We start from the raw sequence: 18732 nt of genomic DNA, 5'->3' as shown, positions 1-18732 counted from the left end.
CATTAGCAAAGTCCACAATGAAAATGAACACATTTGAAGGAAATTATTTCAATCTGTTGAACAGAAAAGAGAGACTAGGAGATAGGTTTTTAGGAGAGGAAATTTGAAATATCAGCAAGTTTGTTGTGAAGGGTAGCAAAATATGCTCCCCCAAAATATGCTACTTTGGCATATTGATTATTTTGAACTACAGAAAATTGAAAAGAAACAGATACAGGAACTCTTTACTCTCCTTCTATTTGCCTAAAAGAGGGACATAAATTTATGAAGGATTCCTTCCTGTCTTCTCTACCAGAAAGGACAGAAGTTAATCACAAGAGATAACTCTAAACACTTATCAGCCCAGAGAAGTCACCAGAGGAATCTATATAACAAACTTTGCTAAAACTAACTTCTATTTTCTATTAGTTTCCTCCATATATTTACCTTCCCCCAATTTGTTGCCAGTAGAAGTTCAAAGTTACTTTTCTTTGTCTTATTACTGCTCTACAAAGTTATTGTAAATTTTTGTTAAGATTATAGGAGATCCCAAGTTCTAATGGCTACTTTGAGTTACTCATCACTAAGTAGTCTCATTTATGTGCAATACACATGTTAATAAACTCCCATATGTTTTTCTCTTATTTATCTGCCTTTTTGTCAGTCTAATTTATATGGCCTCAGCCAATAAACCTAAAATGGATAGAAAAAATATTTTTTTTGTCCCCTACAAATACCAATCTATGGCTTTCCATGATGACAATTGGCCAACAGTTCCTGGTAGGGTTTTTCATTTGTTCATTCACTTCTTTAACAAATATTTATTGTATGATTACTATTTGCATGATGAATCCGACATACACTTTGTCCTTAAAGAAATTTCTCTTTAGTAAGAATGTTAAGGTGTATATAAATAGAAAAATGTTCTAAATTATATGAGCGAAAGTTATGTGAGATTTTTGAGGAAGTAATATTTAATTTCAGCCAGGCAGATGGCAATGAAGGGAGGGAAATTGAGGAAATCTGGGAGGAGATGGCATTTTAGCTGGAGATTAAACATGCATATATTAGGCAGAAGGACATTTCTGGCTGAAGAAATAATGTGAACAAAGTCTCAAAGGAGCAAGAAGCTGGATGCAGTTTGACTCTACAATTGGGTTTAGGAAAGAGACTAATGAGAAATACATTTAAAAGGAACACTGTCAGATTGAAGGAACCTTGAATGTCATACTAAGGAGATTTAGTCTTTATCTTTCATTAAAAAAAAAAAAAAAAAAAAAAAGACACTGGAGGTTTTGGATAAGGTGGATGGAAGAAAGTTGTATTTTAGGGTGGCAACTCCTGAAGAAGATTTGTGCATGGTGGTTGTAAACTGAATCTTAATAGGCAGATAACTCAACTGAAGTTCTTAACCATAATCATTTTCTTGTCCAGGCTGCTGAAGTGCTGTTGCAACATGGAGCTAATGTCAATATTCAAGATGCAGTTTTTTTCACTCCATTGCACATTGCAGCCTACTATGGGCATGAACAGGTAAGTCTGACAGTAGGATTTCCAAAGGTTAGGTGTTGCTTAAGTGTAGGCTTTTGTTGAATTGTCCTGTCTTCAAAGAGTTTATATTTAAAATATCTTTGAATTATTTTTGCCATATTCTCATCAATCCATCCTTGAGGAACTTGAAGATCCATATAAGCATTACGGTTGTCATGCTATTCATTTTTGCTGATGAGCTTAGTACACAAAGAAGCAGAAGAGTATATTGGTAAGTGTGTGACCACAGGAATCAGTCAGCCTAAATTTGAAAAATTCCTAGTGTTTTGACCAGGTGTAGGTTATGTAATCTCTCTGATCTTCATTTATTCACTTACAAAATGGGGAAAGATATTAATAGTAACCTCATAGGGCTGCTGTTCGGATGCAATATAAATTGTTTGGCAAATGCTCAGTAAATGTAGCTGTGATGATGCTAATGGCAATAACAATAAAACAACTCATAAAGGCTCTATAAAAACAATTACTAATGTGCTTTATAATTTACTTTAAATATGTGATTCTATAACAGGTCCATATGTATAAAATGTTATATTCTGTAATAAAAAATAATATATATAGAAAGCTTTAAAGTTTTTAACATACTTTTGTTCAATATATGATTTTATTTAACCTTCACAACTTTATGAAATTGTTGAGCTGCCACATGATTGAGCTTATACCATCGAATAGGCACTATGATAGAACCTTTATCTTTTTTTCTAATTTTTCCACAACCCTGAAATTGGCTGTTATTTGCCCATTCCTTTTTTTTTTTTTTTTTTTTCTTGAGACAGAATCTCGCTCTGTCGCCCAGGCTGGAGTGCAGTGGCGCGATCTCGGCTCACTGCAAGCTCCGCATTCTGGGTTCACGCCATTCTCCTGCCTCAGCCTCCTGAGTAGCTGGGACTACAGGTGCCCGCCACCACGCCCAGCTAATTTTTTGTATTTTTAGTAGAAACGGGGTTTCACCATGTTAGCCAGGATGGTCTCCATCTCCTGACCTCGTAATCCACCTGCCTCGGCTTCCCAAAATGCTGATATTACAGGTGTGAGCCACCGCGCCTGGCCTATTTGCCCATTCTTATCAATGGTATGCATGAAGCTCAGTCAGGTGAGGTAGCATGCCAGAGTCATGCAGCTATTAATAATAAATAGAAGAGCTGGAATATGTACTCAGTTCTGTCTGATCCCAAAGCTTATATTTGTTTTGCTGTACCAAAGTACCTCTTCTTATTCTTCTTCAACCTGTGAGAAAAATTATCAAGTCCAGACAATTTTCCTAAATGGAGAAGCCAGAATTCAAGGCAACATGTTCTAACTCCAAAGTCTGCTGATTTTCAACCTTAACATATCAAAAGACAAAAATTGTATGTTTCTTTAAAACACTGCCCTTTGGCAGTGAGAATACTCAAGGAACTGAAAATAGCCAAAGAGAGAGAGAGAGAGAGAAACAAATGTAACTGGATAACCAAATATAACTATTCATTGAATACTCCATTTTCACTCTTCCTCAATTTGTCTTTCTTTCTAGACTCCTTCAATTTTAGGATAGAATTATACCTTTTTACCTTCCTAGAGGTCATGCCACAGCACCACCTGAGGGTTACAAAATGAAGATCAAACTTACTTGTGTCCCTGTGCTCAATAGTCATTGTGTCTTTATTCCTCTGCTAGCTGGCATATGCCTGGACACTCTAAGACTGGTGAAGCGTGACCTATAGGTAGGAAGATTGCTTATTTCATTGATGTGCTGCTCAGAGTGCACTGGAGTGCAATGAAGAGCTGGGCACCAAAAATACTTTTAGAAGTACAGGCCCAAAAGCACAAGTAATGGAAAAATCCCATCATTTCCTAACCTCAGGCACAGACAGGATATATACAATGCATGTTATTTGTAGAGTCATCCTCTTTGACGATTAACCTCATCACCCAGGAGAAACATAAACAGCCTGTATGCATGTTGGGTGGAGAACTAAATTTGTTTACTTTCCCTGAAAATATGGTCACAGTCTTATAAAATTATGCTAAAATGTGGATGGCCCTTTTATGATAAGGGACTCACTTTCTGTATGCGAAGGCAGCACATAAGTAATTTATGGAGGCTATTGTCATTTGCTAAAATATGCTGACAAGGAGAATGGTACATTCAATATATAAATGTACCTAATGTGCCATGTTCCTTGTCATTTGTTTATTTACTTATTTTTTAAGTGGAAGAGTAGATGTTTTGTACCAAGAGTAATATTTCCTAGGTATGTAATAATAGTCCTTAATAGAAAATTGATTTCAGAGATAGTTTAAATCTGTCTATTATAAAGTCACATAATCAGAATATATGGAATCTGTTTAAGTGGAAATATCTGCTTAGGCGTGCAAGGTTCTTGAAACTAAACTTCTGCTGTTCTGATTTCACCTGAATTAAGTCTTGATCTGTCCATTAGCCAACAAAGAGATAAAATGCACATGCTCCAAGTTGGGGCTACCACTTTTACTAACGGCTATTGAATGCCAGGCACTTTTCTGAGTGCTTTACATGCTATGACTTATTTAATCCTCACAACAACTCCAAGAGGTGGAAATATTGTTATTCCAACTTTAGCAATGAAGAAACTGAAGTATCAAAATGATAAACAATTTGTTCAAACCAATATAGCTGATAAATAGAAGCCTGATTTCCAAACCCTTGCTCTTGTCCATTACACTCAATAGGAACTCAGTTCCCCACATTGTACCCAGCTAATATTTTACCTAGAATTTCTATCAAATGTCTACCATATTCTTGAGAGATTTATACTCAAGACATGTTTATTTGCTGACTCATGGGAAGTAAAAATAGTTTTAGAGCTTGAATTCACTTTTGTGCTGACACTTCAGTGGTCAAGACAATTGAGAGGGGTCAATTGCTATTTGAACCCTAACTGCTATTTTAAGGACTCAGGCGCATCTTAACTTAACCTCTTAGTATCACTGAGATGACTTTTGAAATTCTCAGGAGAGCCAATGTCAAGTTTACATAAATTATTTGGAAAGTTCTTAAGTATATATGCAAGTGACTCAAAGGAATTCCTAAATTACCTAAAACAATCCCAGGAAGACCCCTACCTGCTTCATCACTTTATCCTTCTCTGACCATATGGATGTAGAGTCTCAGTTAATTGGAAAAGATGTCAGGGCTACTGTTCCTATCTCCAGTTCACTCACATATCCAGAAAAAGACCCAAAACTCCAGTAGCAAGATGACCAGTAGTGGTATATAACTGAAGCTGCCATGAAAATCAAGAATCCAGTCAACTACCACTGACTCTGGCCAGAAGGAGACTTTGGAAGAGATCATTCAGAGAAGATTCTGCATGACTCTAGAGAAGGCTATTTATGTACAGTGAAGACCTACATTATGAAATTGACAAGAGAGTTGATACTAAAGACAGCAAATGACAAAAGTAGGTTTTCAAGGTCAAAAAATATGGAGAGGATTTTTAAAAAATGTTTTCAAAGTTCCCTAGCATCTCATCTAGCCCCACATTAACTCTGAAACAGAACTGGTAAACAGCATTGTCTCAGTTCACCAACAAAAATAAAAAATAACATTTACAGAACAAATAGTGTATGATAGTCATTGTGCTATGCACTTTAAACAAATTTCTAATCTAATCCTCATGACAACTCATGAGTTAAGTCTTATTATTATTCCCATTGTACATATGAAAAAACTTGGGTATAAATAAATAAACTAATTTTTCTCAAGAACACACAGCTGATATAAATCAGATTCTAGATTCGAATCTAGGACTATCTTAAACTGCACCTTAACTCTTAATCAGTATATGATATTACCCCTCAAGTTAACAACATAAGGTCAGTAACGGGCACTCTTGGTTGCTTAGGCAAAACTATCATTTCAACTATTACCACTTTGGGCCATATATTTTTTTCTTTCTTGCAGACTCCTTATTTTATTTTACTGTTCAACCTCTCTCCTAGAGGTTGTGCTTAGAGATGCTCCTATCCTCATCTACTGTGTGTTAGATCTTGTTTAGTTGAAGATACTCACGGTAAATCTTTCCCCTTGTCCAGGGATTGGTTTAGAAAGTTGCAAATGACCTAGTCCGGACTAAAGAGATATGGGAAGAGAGTTTCTGGAGAGTTTTTAACAAGGAATTTCCAGATTAAAAAAAAATGGCCCCTTGTTCCAAAAGATAGTGGTCATCTCCTACTGTGCTCTGTGGACCTCAGTTTGTAATGACTGGAGATCCTGCAGCTCTCTTGCTACCATGGGGTGATCCATCCTACTTGCTGAGTGTGGCAGAACAGAATGATGGAAAGAACTTGAGTTATTAAGCTGTTGTATTAATCAACCTCTAGAATAATTCCAGTTTTGGACTTCCTGCTAGGTGATATAACAATGAATTTTTTGTGGTTTACGCCAGTTGGGTTTTTGTATACTGCTGAAAGTTTTGCATTATTGTTTGAATTTTGATACTAATTTCAAATGAATAAATCCTTTAGGTAACTCGCCTTCTTTTGAAATTTGGTGCTGATGTAAATGTAAGTGGTGAAGTTGGAGATAGACCTCTCCACCTAGCATCCGCAAAAGGATTCTTGAATATTGCAAAACTCTTGATGGAAGAAGGCAGCAAAGCAGATGGTAAGATTATACGTTTAAAAGACCTTTGCTATCATTTGCTTTATGCATACTTTTTACTTGTAATTCTCTTACTAGAGAATAATCTTGAGGTTGACTAATCCTGTAGTCATGTACTTATTTACTCCACAAGCCATAATTTATCTTTTATATGTTTATTAGGCCTATATGTGAATCCTTCTTTACATGTTTTAGCTCAGTTCTTAATATATTAGGTGCTCCAGTGAAAGTAAAGAGTTCTCTTAGATAAATTAGTTGTCTTTGCTGTTGTTCACTGATCTTTTATAAATTGAGACATTATTTACTTCTAACAAATTCTCAAATCTCAAGTATATAACCTGATGAATATTTATGTATGTATGCATCCATTGAAAACCACCCAGATCAAGATTTAGAATATTTCATCACTCTGAAATTTTCCCTTATGCACTCATCTCAGGTAAATAGACTTTACCCCCAAAGGTAGTTAATATTCTGACTTTTATTCCTATATATAGTTTTTTCTGTTCTTGAAGTTTGTATAATTTTATGACTGGCTTCTTTTGCTCAACAAGATGATTTGGACATATATCCATGTTGTTGTATGGATAATAGTTTGTTCTTTTATATTGTTGAAGATTACATGAATATACCATAATTGGTATATCCATTCTTCTCCTAGTAGACATTTTAATATTTCTAATGTTCTTTTGTTATGAATACAATTGCCAGTAACATTCTTATTCAAGTCTTTTTGTGGGCATATGTGTTCATCTCTCTTGTGTGTGTGTATATATGTATCACACACACACATATATATGAGAGAATTGATAATTTCAAAGGTAATAATGCATATGTTTAATGTTTTAGGAAATTTCTAGACAGTTCTCCAAAATGTTTGTACTATTTTAAAATCTTACAACAATATATGAGAATTTCAGTTGCTTCCCACAGCATCCCTAATATTTGATATTATATTACTATACTTTTTAATAGAGTTTGAGTACGATCCATTTGGGGAAAAAAAGTTTTAGAATACATAGAAGGACTTCAGAATCAGTTGATGGAATAGAATTTCCTTTCATTTTTATTTTCTTAATTATAAAATAAATTTTGGAAAGTTGATTATAACTATTGAAAAATTTCTTTTTTTCACTTTTCCTCACAAACTTTATTTTTTGACAAAAATTCACTCAGAGTTGCATCTTGCCATTAAATTCTCTCAGGCATATCCAACATTCTTCCATTGACCCCCAAGAGACCCAATTAAAAGCCCAGCTGTAAGAACTGCTGGCCTTTGCAGCAGGAACAGTACACATTTCCAAAAGGACACGGTTGTCAAATCTCTAGAACTGCCAGTTCCTTGGTCCAAAATTCAGATTGATATTTAGTTAATAAAGCTAATCAATGTTTTTTATCTACCCATAAGGAATACACAAAGTCTCCTAGAGACAACTGTGGCAAGAGACTAGGGTAATTTCCAGTTTCTAAGTTGTAAACAGGGGCCACTTTATTTTGTAAAATTTAAGAGACATAGCTTGCATTGTTTTCTATACGACAGTATGCAGTAACTCAGGCAGCTACTTTAGAGCATTATTATAAACAACCTATGTTGTCAGGATATAAGGAATGCTGTTCCTTGGACCTTGTTTAAGCAGTCTCTTTCATTTTGTTAGTTTAGAATAGGCATAGGTACACCTGTGTGAACCACTGAACACATAATCATGTTTTTGAAACTGCCTCACTCTTCCAAGAGGTCAGGAACTGCACCACTTTTTCATTTTATTATTGATGCCAAGCTTAGCTTTTTATTCCTCTGTACAACTCCAGAGCTCAGTAGTGTCAAAATGAATGTCATTTATGATCAGCATGTCTCTAGGATCAAAAGACTCCTCTGCAAAAGGCATTGAAATGTGTAATACTACAGCCACATCCCCCTTACATGCCAGCATCATATGATACAATTTTTAACATTTTCTTTGTGGTGCATGCAAGTATTACATGCCTCCTACTCAACTATTTTATAAAATCAAGAGACAGCATGACTCAGATTTTTAAGTATTTTTATTTCTTTCTGGTACACGCTTGATATTTAAGTTCCATTTGCACTTCAACCAATCGCAAAAAAATAAACCAGAAGATCTGCTATGCCAATGGACACTGTGCAGGACTTATTATCAGTGAGTTCACTTATTCTAAAATGTAGCTAAGCCTCCAAATGATTTATTTCAGATCTGGACCCTGCCTGTGGTAAATGGACATAGCAGAAAGATTAAGTAAATAGTCCCCAAAAGAGTACAATTTGAAATCCAGTATTTACAGTATGTTTCCATGGTAACAGAAGGTCACAAATGAAAATAAATTCAGGTTGCAAAATTACCCAAAATGTAATTCTGAAAGCACCTTCTTTAGTTCAGCATGTTTGGAAGACTGACCTATTCAGTTAGGTATGTTTTAAATCTCTGTTCTGTTTCTTTGTATCTCTTAGGGTAATGAAAAGGAAGTATAATGCCCCCTAAATGAGATTGAAAAGGTTAAAATATTGATGGACTGCATAAGAAAAAAATAGTGATACAGTCTTCAAAATATACCATTTTGATAATGTTAAAAATTGAAAAATTTAAATTTAGAATTAATAATTTTTATCATCTTAATCATAAATGCTATATTTCTTTTAAATAACACAATCCTTGTGACTAGATGGAGCTAGATATTACAGAAAGCCACAAAAAATTTCTAGAACATGCCCAGCCATAGGAAGTGTTTTATTTTTTGAAATATAGCTTCTTGGATGTATTACACAGATCTGTTACTGAAAGCTTATTAAAGACAGACCTGGGAGTAATTTTAAAGATCTTGTAAGACCTGCTGATATTGCTTCGTTAATCTGGAAAATTTTATTTTATTTTTAGGGTCAATAAGCAGAAATAAAGAAGAAACAGCACCCATTCACCCAATATTCAATATTTCTTTCAAAAGACATCACTATATACCCACTCTCTTCTAAACAGAGCACCAGGCACTAGATATTTTCCCAATAATGGTTTGCATGTATTTTTTGTTTTAAATTCTCCTTTATATGTTTCTCAATAAGATGCTGAGTTGGAGCACATAGAATGTTATTCATGCATTCAATTTTTCTAAGATATAGTAATATATTTTCTTTTTTGTCTTTGCAAATTGGTCCAAGACAAAACAAAATACATCACAGTGACTGAAGCAAAAACAGACATGTATACACATAAATTCTATGTCTGATTCCATATTTGTCCTGGCTTGTTCCTTCAGTTGGTATTTACATCTTCTTTGAAGGGAATAATGTTTCAGCCACTGCAGATAATTCACCAAGTAAATAACCTAATTTGAAGTTTACTGATTCAGTTGGAGAGGAATACTGGGTGGGGCCAAGGATGGCCAAAGGCAAATTATAAATTAATAGAAGATTGCACTGCATTCTGCTTTGCAGTTTTCCATCTGAACCTTAAGAATTCTTATGTCACGCTCCAGATGCCCTGAACTCCTGACTGTTCTCAAACACTGACTTGTGGCATTGACTTTCCCTGGCTTAGAACAGAATGTGAACAAAGGAAAAGCCTTTTTAAAAGGGATATAATCAAAAGAACCAAGAACATTCTTCTGAATGAAAGGTGTCTTTTTTCAGCTACTCATTAATAAAAAAAGATTCAAAGGTTTGTTTTTAATAACAGCCTTGGGAGGAGAAGCTCAATGACTTTGTTAAAGATTTCCCTTTGGCTTAAAATCTTGCAGGAAAATAAAATGAGGATGATTGTCTACAAATACAGCAGCTACAAGGCCTAATTAAGACCCTGTCTAGATTGACAAAGTAATCAAACAATAAAACAAATGGCTTTAGAGCAGTTGATTCCATTATTTTAGTTTTAAAAATTATTAAAGCCAGATTAGGAATTGAGCAGTTTTTCAGTTGTTATTACTTCAGGACTGTAATTATTGACTGTTTAACTAGACTGTAAGTTGTTTGAGAGTATAGACTCTGCATTTATCTGTTATTAGCTTTGGACATAGCAAATTTCTAAGTGGGACATTAGTAAAAAGGTTAAGTAACTTTTATTAAATGTCTAGTATATGATAGGCATCATGCTTGATAGAGGTTTTCCAATCATGATCCTCTTTATTCTTTTCAGCATCCCTGGAACAATGATCTTATTATATTCATTGTTACTGATAAGACATCCATACCTCCAACACCAGCTTAATGGCTGATACGTAGTGATCATTTGATTCTTGTTGAGGAATGAGAGTGTATCTGTCAAGTTTTTTTTTTCTTTCAAGTATTAGAAACTAACTCTTGCTAATTTAGTCATAAAATGAGTAGATTAAAGGATATCATGTAGCACATAGAATCTTCTTCAGAACAGGGTAGAAAGCCATGTTTGAAATTCTCACAGTGAGGAACAACATCCAAAATCATGCCCAAATGTGGTCCTGTGAAGATGCACTGCCACCCTTGCTAGGCACACATAAATTCTTGTGCTTCTGATGCCAACAATGCAGGGCATTGAATTTGTGGCTGGAATTGCTACTATGGGAAATTGGATGGAGCTACTGCCACCACTGCCACGTTGCCAAGATAGATTAGGCCTTGCTTTTTATGTCATCAGCTCTGAAGTCAGTCTCATATGATGTGTTGATTGAAGGAGTCTACAGATAGGTGTCCAGACCAGGGAACTGTTGAGAGTAAAAGTGTCATTAAGAATTATTCCAGGAAAACAAGTCTAAACTAGGACATATGGTCACCCTCTGCTAATTCTGTTCCCTAGCTGCAAAGAGATCATGGAAAGCACATTTTCTGCTTCTGTGATAGAATGTGGTCTTGGCTTCTCATTAGTACTTGCAGTATATGGAATTACCCAAACATCAGAAGAGGTTATAAGGCTGGGTGTTCCAAAGAGAAGGACAAATGTGCACTACTGAATGAAGAATTGAATTTCAAATAACCTGTCTAAAGTAAAACAATTAATGAGGTCTGCCTAAGTCTAAAGCACTTTTCCTTTCATAATACCATGCTTTGCATAGTGTACTATGGTAATTTTCAACTAAGGATATACATCAGAGCTGTTTACAACGGTGTTGTAAACATACAGGTTGTGGGGCCCCACTCTAACCTACTGAACCCAAATCTCTGGGAATGGTGCTCTGGCCAGGATCTGTAATTCTTAACATCATTCAGAGAAAAAAAAAAATTAATTTGAAAGGTGATCCTTGTGGAAATAAGGCCACGTGTACCTTTTGGATGCTATTAGTTTCCCAAACTGTTCCATTGTTTGAGATAGATTTGATTTAATGTGTTCCATAGAATTTATGGAAGCTAGAAGGAAACCTGTTTAATGTAGTAGTAGGCAATAGAATAAAATTATAATTTTAAAAATTGGTCGCCCTTAACTTCCTTTATTATTATCATTAACTGGCATTTCCAGGAATCACTCAGGTACTTAGAAATGTCCGTGGTACTATACATATGAAGGTTGAGAAACAAAGAATTCCAGATAACATATCCTTTTCTCTCTTGCTGATAACAGTGAATGCTCAAGATAATGAAGACCATGTCCCGCTCCATTTCTGTTCTCGATTTGGACACCATGATATAGTTAAGTATCTGCTGCAAAGTGATTTGGAAGTTCAACCTCATGCTGTTAATATCTATGGAGATACTCCCTTGCACCTGTGAGTATTATGTAGTGTTCCATAGGTCCTCCAGGTATACTGCATGTACTTGCTTACAATATTAACAAGATATTTTCTTCAAATCTAGGGCATGCTACAATGGCAAATTTGAAGTTGCCAAGGAAATCATCCAAATATCAGGAACAGAAAGTCTGACTAAGGAAAACATCTTCAGTGAAACAGCTTTTCATAGGTAAAAGAATATTTAAGTGCAATAACCACTAAACTTAGCCGACACACTAAAGCACCTGAAGTTGTGTGCATAAAGCAAGAACAAATAGTGGCAGATGTTGCAATCAGAGAGCAATAGCAGAGGTAGGGCAGAGGACAAAGAGCCCGAGCTAGATGCATGGAAGAAAAGGTGGAGGCAGATGCTACAGTCAGTACAACAGATGGGGCCGAAGCCAGATGCTGTGTTCCTGGCAGCAGACACAAAGACAGGGACTGATGTTGCCAAGGCAACAGGCATATCAACATCTGTAAGCATATTGCTTCTATTCCTCTTCACTCCATGGAAAGCTGCCAAAAAGGGATGCTCCCATAATCCTCCTCCAACAAGAATCTCATTACCAGAATTCATCAGCATTAAATGTGACACTTTTTTCCTTTCCACTTAAACCTTACGTGAAAATGTGTCTACCTATCTAAAACATCCATCTGTCAGCCTGTAAAAGCCTAGTCAGGGTGGCCACTCAAATACCTAAGAAAGCATTAGCTCTTCTCTAGGAATTCATGAGAGCCCTTTACGGTGTGCTCTAGAAAAGCACACTGAAGGAACAGCTGGCATTAGAAAAGTTGCAACCAAAAATAAAAGGAGAGAAAAAGAAAAGAAAGAAGAGGTTGCTAATAAGTCAGAGCGATAGTTCCCTAAAATGCCCAAAAGGAAGGTGGATGTTTTATAAAATCTAAGGCCTTCATTTTTAATGAGTAACTGTTTTGCTATAACAGTAAAAGCATAGTTTGTAGTAATTTGTATTTAGTAGGTCTTGAAGATTAGTTTGTTTGCCTACATATTACATATTTTTTATTAGTTTGTAACCTCTAAAAATGTATTTGAGACTAATTTGTTATTCACATAAAGTTTTTGTATTTCATTGATTAATAATAAAAATGAGGAGACTCTCTTTTTTTCTCACCAAACTATAATTAAGCTTGTGCTTCTGCATCAGGCATCAACCTGTCAAATTTCACATACATTTCTAGATTTTTCTTGTCAGCCAAAGACTTGGTCAAAAAAACGGTGAAGTAAAACCACCGTTTATGGAATAGTGACCATATGCCAGATGATTTGCATCCATTATCTCGTCTAATCCTCACGACGTTTTATGAAGTTGGATTTATTATCTCTCTTTTACAGAAGAGAAAATTGAGGATCAGAAAAGCTAAGTAACTTGCCAAAGTTTCTTATGATAGAAAATAATGTTGCAAATGCCTACCTAATTCTAAATCCTGTGCTTTTTACATTTCTTCATGTTCTAGTACCAAAATATTTTGTCTGTTTTCTACACACTCAGTAACAGAACAGATGCAAGAACTCCTTAGATCATACCTTCAGTCAAACGGTTCAGTGGAATCTGTCCCTGCAGGGGACAGTTGGCAGAACTGATATGTACTGGTTGCTGGTATTCTCTTTCCCATTAGGTCATGCCTGTTACAGCTGACACCTCAGGCTAGTTTTCAGATCATTTTGCTACTTCATGCACTAAAATTGAAACCAACTGTAATCAGAGGGTGACTGTCACCTCCAAAAGATTGTCTATATGAGAAGATTTGTGAAGTGAGTTGAAAGTATATACCCAATTGTTTTATTTTGTGTAAGCCTGTGGCTACTCAGAGTTAACAGATTAATGTTTTTGTTGTATTCATTCTAAGAAAATATTTATAAAAGAATCTCCTTTTACATGAGGAATTCACTCTGAATACAAATTTTTCTATGTACAATCATAGTATTTTGCACAGAGTAAGCACTCAGCACATTTCTGTTGTGGTTTTCATATGTATACACACACACATATATATAAATATATGTGTGTATATAGATGTACACATATACACATATATGTGCATGTATATATGTGCATGTATGTATGTATATATATACACTCATATGTATACATATATATGTACATATATTCAGAACTCATTTTCTGTAAGTAGTTTCTTTGAAAAACAGCAATGAATCAATATTAAATGTGTACTGTTATGGGTCGTATTTATAATGCAAATAGTTAATGGCATGATATATTGCACTGAGATGGTAGTTTTTTTATTCACTTAATAAATCAAGAAAGAGTTATTAAAGACCTACCTTGTGTTGCTGCTACTAGGAACATTAAGATGACAGGATTCTTTCCGTCCTTGAAATAGCCCTATTGTAAGGTATCAAGGTAAACAGAGGTGTATCCAGTACCATATCACAGTGTGATAAGCACTGTAAGATTGAAATTACAAAGAAGCAGAGGGGTCAGCAATGAATTCTGCCTTTGGTTCATTAGAATACTTCATATTCAGTTTAATCGGATGAAGAATGAATGGTATCATGAAAGAAAAATGACTTAGGCAGTGCCATCCCTGGAGGAGGAAATGCTAAGACCCAGTGAACACCCTCTTTTTTCTAGAACCAAGTCCCTATGCCCTTCCTTTAGCCATTATTTAGTTGGGGCTTTGCCCAATGCTAGTTCCTTCCAGTCACTTATTACATACCTCATATCTCTTCATGATTTGAATATGGAGTATTGTTAGTTAACAAGTGATAGCAAAAGCAGAGGTATGAGGGAAACTACAGGAAAAGAACATTTATGAGAGAATTACTAATCAAAAAGTTAAATCCAGTAGTCATTACTAGGCATGTTAATTTCATACAAAATCTTTTTCTCAATGCATCTTAGCTTTCCCAATAAACAGTAGAAATCAGAATTTCAGCTAAGTATTTCAACAAATCTATTTGCAAAATTTATCTAAAAAAATCTTATTTCCTTGCATCTTGAAATTTATTAATTTTTCCACAAATACTTTCTCACAACTGGAAAGAGCTGATAATGAAATGTCCTCTACAATTTGTAATGTGATTCTATAAACATTAATTCATTTGAAATTTCAGCATCAGTTTGGCAACTTCAGAAAGTATTGTCTATCATTGTTTTATAGATGGTAAAACTAAAACTCACAGAGGTCAAAGAACTTGTTCAGGACCTCTGGTTTGTGTGTGGCAGAATTCTGGATTGTGAGTCCACAACTAATGCTCCTTCAGTAAAATGAAAGCTTTGAGATCTTACTCTCTGGTCAAGGAAGTGTTTGAAGAGACAGTAGATGCTTTTACTGCGAATAATTTCAGATTGTGGCCTGGATTTGACTAAAACTCTCAGAACCCTCCTGAATTTCTAATTCGATTGTCCTGAAGAATAATTTCTAGGTCCTGTAGCTAAAAATGCATGGATCTCTTATATCTTATGTCCTTTTATGAAAAATAACTAATATCCCTGAAAATATTTGATAAAAAACACTGGAAATTTTATACAGCTCTTTTCTTAAAGATCCAGATGTGAGAATCTTTGGAATTTTTCTCACCATATATCCATGTTTTTATTTAGCCTTTGTAGATGGTGCTTGTTTATTTTTCATCACCTCCTCCCTTTTCTGTTTCTTTGGCTCTCTTATATACATGCGTGCATCTAGAATGCCTGACTTAATCAGGGCTGCATTTTTCTGTTAGGACTGCCATAAAGAAATACCACAGACTAGGTGGCTTAAGCAACAGAAATTTATCATCTCATAGTTCTGGAGGATAGAAGTCCAAGATCAAGATGTCAACAGGTTTGGCTTCTCCTGAGGCCTCTTCCCTTGGCTTGCAGATGGCTGCCTTCTTGCTGTGTCTTCACATGGCTGCTTCTCTGTCTGTGTCACCTATGTCTTCATCCCAGATTCTTCTTATAAGGATGTCAGTCATATTGAATTGGGGCCCACCCTAATGACCCCATTTTAACTTAAGTACCTCTTTAAAGACACAATCCCTAAATACAGTCTCATTGTCAGGTTATGGGGGTTATACCTTCAACGTATGATTTTTTGAGGTGTAGGGGAGAGGGCACAATTTAGTCCATAACAAGGGCCTTCTATCTTTCTTGTTTTATGTTTTTTCAGTGCTTGTACCTATGGCAAGAGAATTGACCTAGTCAAATTTCTTCTTGATCAGAATGTCATAAACATCAACCACCAAGGAAGGGATGGGCACACTGGTAAGACTGTGATGAAAACATCACTAGTTCTAGATGCTTATTAATGATTAAGAATGACAGTATGCAAAGAGATGTGGAGGCATTGGGAGTGCTCAACTCCAGTAGGAAAGGGTATTTTATCAACTGGCATCATTTATAATTGATAATGACTGATAATAATGAAAAGCAGACTGACTTGGTCAATTTTATTATTGTGTTAAATTATTTGCAGTCAATGCATCCTCTTATGACCTGCACTAGGGACAGACTGATCACACTGCTCTGCCCTTGATTTGGTGATCAAAAAAAAAAAAAAAAAAAAAAAACCTGTGTCAGGTCTTTGTTCTTTTACTTGTGGAAAGATGCTAACACTTGTTCTTGGTAATTACGGTGGATGTAGAAATACTATATTGTACTGAGGAAAAGACAGTCTCTATAGAAGACTGAGTACAATAGAATACCTGTTTTGCTTGAAGTAATGTCTCTTTTGGTCAATAATAAAATGAGTTCTTTATCAAAGAAATCAATCCTTACTTCATACCTTTGGAAATAATGCTATTATGTGGTGATAACTGTCTTTTGAAAATTTGGGGTGCAGTTTTTCCTTTTTCTCCTTTTGTTCTTTCAATTCTTTTCTGTTACAGGATTACACTCTGCTTGCTACCACGGTCACATTCGCCTGGTTCAGTTCTTACTGGATAATGGAGCTGATATGAATCTAGTGGCTTGTGATCCCAGCAGGTCTAGTGGTGAAAAAGATGAGCAGACATGTTTGATGTGGGCTTATGAAAAAGGTATATTTTTAATCATCGTATCTCTATAGTGATACATTGAACTGTGTGCATAGATTATGTCAGTGCATCAATAATTACTTTGCTTACATGACTTGAACACTCTCATTTCTTCTGTAGATTTTACTTGAGTTTCTGGGCCCTTGGATCAAAGAGTCCAATACACTGTAATCAGAGAAGGCAACTCCTAGGCTGCAGATGAGCCAAAGGCATTCTCAGTATTGGCACTTTGAAAGAGAATAGTCACATTTCTAAGTACCAGAGAAACAAAATTGTGATGGCTAATGATAGTAGAGTGGGCTCAGAGCTAATCTTTATCTCTTATATGGGGGAATTTTGATGTGGTTTCAAATTTATAAGAAAGAAGTGAGTACAATGGGGGAAAAAAGAAATATATGTCAGATCTAACCCTGCTGACAATGCCTGTGCTAGAAAAATGTGAGGGAGCCGAGTGTAAACTTATTTGAATATAAACTTATTTGCTTAAGTATAAACTTATCTGAGCTCAAAGTGGTGAAAACTTGAGATCTGGTATGAGAACAACTGGATTTAAATCAAGCCATATTATTTGACCTTGTGCAAATTATTTAATATTTCTGAGCTCCATTTTCTTCATCTGAAAAATAAGGATTATAACTTCTACTTCATAAGATTGTAAGGATTAAATGAGATAATATACGCAAATTGCTTAGAACAGTGGCTGACACAAAATAAATACTAAGTAATTGCTATTTTAGTGTGATAGCAATGTACTAGTAGTAACTCAGAAATAAAGATGATTGATAACAAATTCATCATTTCAAAGGAGAAGTAACCAAAGACATTCAAATGGTGAAAAGCATCTTTGTAATTGTTATTGAGATATATTTGCCTCATAAGCGAGCTCTCCATATACACATACACTCCTAAGGAGTTTAGATTTTTATGAAAGAATACATATTCTTTTATGAAAGAGTATATATTGTCTTTGAAATTACAGGTTATAATTGAATACTTTTAAAAATATACCAGATTTTAAAGTCACATTTTAATTGTTATTTTAACTTTTGATGACTGCATTGTCTTTTTATGATATTAAAAATATGTAAAGAAACATAGTTATCTTTTTAAATACTAGAATCCTAAAAGATTGTACTGAAAATAGCAATTATTAAGCTATAAGATTTCCTAGCCTACCAAGTTGATTTAAAAGGTTTTCTGACTAAAGTGGGATATGGGCCAGGCACGGTGGCTCACGCCTGTAATCCCAGTGCTTTGGGAAGCCAAGGTGGGCAGATCACGAGGTCAGGAGTTCGAGACCAGCCTGGCCAACATAGTGAAACCCCGTCTCTACTAAAAATACAAAACTTAGCTGGGTGCAATGGTGGATGCTTGCAATCTCAGCTACTCTGGAGGCTGAGGCAGGAGAATCATTTGAACGCTGGAGGCAGAGGTTGCAGTGAGCTGAGATCACGCCATTGCACTTCAGCCTGGCAAGAGGGCGAGACTCCGTCTCAAAAATAAATAAATAAATAAATAAATAAATAAATAAATAAATAAATAAATAAAATGAGATATGAAAGTCCATCAATGAAAGAAGAAATATAGTCTGATGGATGAAAATGAGGGGCTGTTGTAAGCATGCAGTAAGTGTATAGACAAGGAGAAGGAAAAATGTACAGGTCTGAAGACTGCTAGTAGAAAAACAATAGGGGAGTTACTTTAATAAAGACAAGTGAGCAGACATAGAATATTAAGTAATGAGTTAGATATAAGCCTGCTGTGTTTTGGTGGGCTTAGTTTGCTTTTTATTTGAATATTGTATAAATGCAAACACATATACCTTTGCACATATTATAACTGTATAGCTCAATGAATTTCACAGATTGAACTCACCCAGCACCCAAATGAA

The 18732-nt window shown here is 35.2% G+C and overlaps 1 protein-coding gene across 14 annotated transcripts in view; it reads left to right on the top strand.

Moving 5' to 3' along the window:
* The window catches only part of LOC104676323 (serine/threonine-protein kinase TNNI3K), a 312974-nt gene that overhangs the window by 100282 nt on the left and 193960 nt on the right, over positions 1–18732 (top strand). For all 14 annotated transcript variants that reach the window (XR_004052006.1, XR_004052005.1, XR_004052002.1 and 11 more), the window contains 6 exons: positions 1414–1512; positions 6019–6157; positions 11692–11836; positions 11925–12029; positions 15977–16071; positions 16695–16844. Coding sequence is in view for 10 of the 14 variants with exons in the window: in XM_030912769.1 (XP_030768629.1) it covers positions 1414–1512; positions 6019–6157; positions 11692–11836; positions 11925–12029; positions 15977–16071; positions 16695–16844 (733 nt within the window). In the remaining 4 variants the exon portion in view is untranslated. The remainder of the gene's footprint in view (positions 1–1413; positions 1513–6018; positions 6158–11691; positions 11837–11924; positions 12030–15976; positions 16072–16694; positions 16845–18732) is intronic.

Source organism: Rhinopithecus roxellana, chromosome 12 (assembly GCF_007565055.1).
Source record: "Rhinopithecus roxellana isolate Shanxi Qingling chromosome 12, ASM756505v1, whole genome shotgun sequence".
NCBI lineage: Eukaryota > Metazoa > Chordata > Mammalia > Primates > Cercopithecidae > Rhinopithecus > Rhinopithecus roxellana.
Note: the sequence above shows the minus strand (reverse complement) of the source record. Positions and strands in the feature narration are given on the sequence as shown.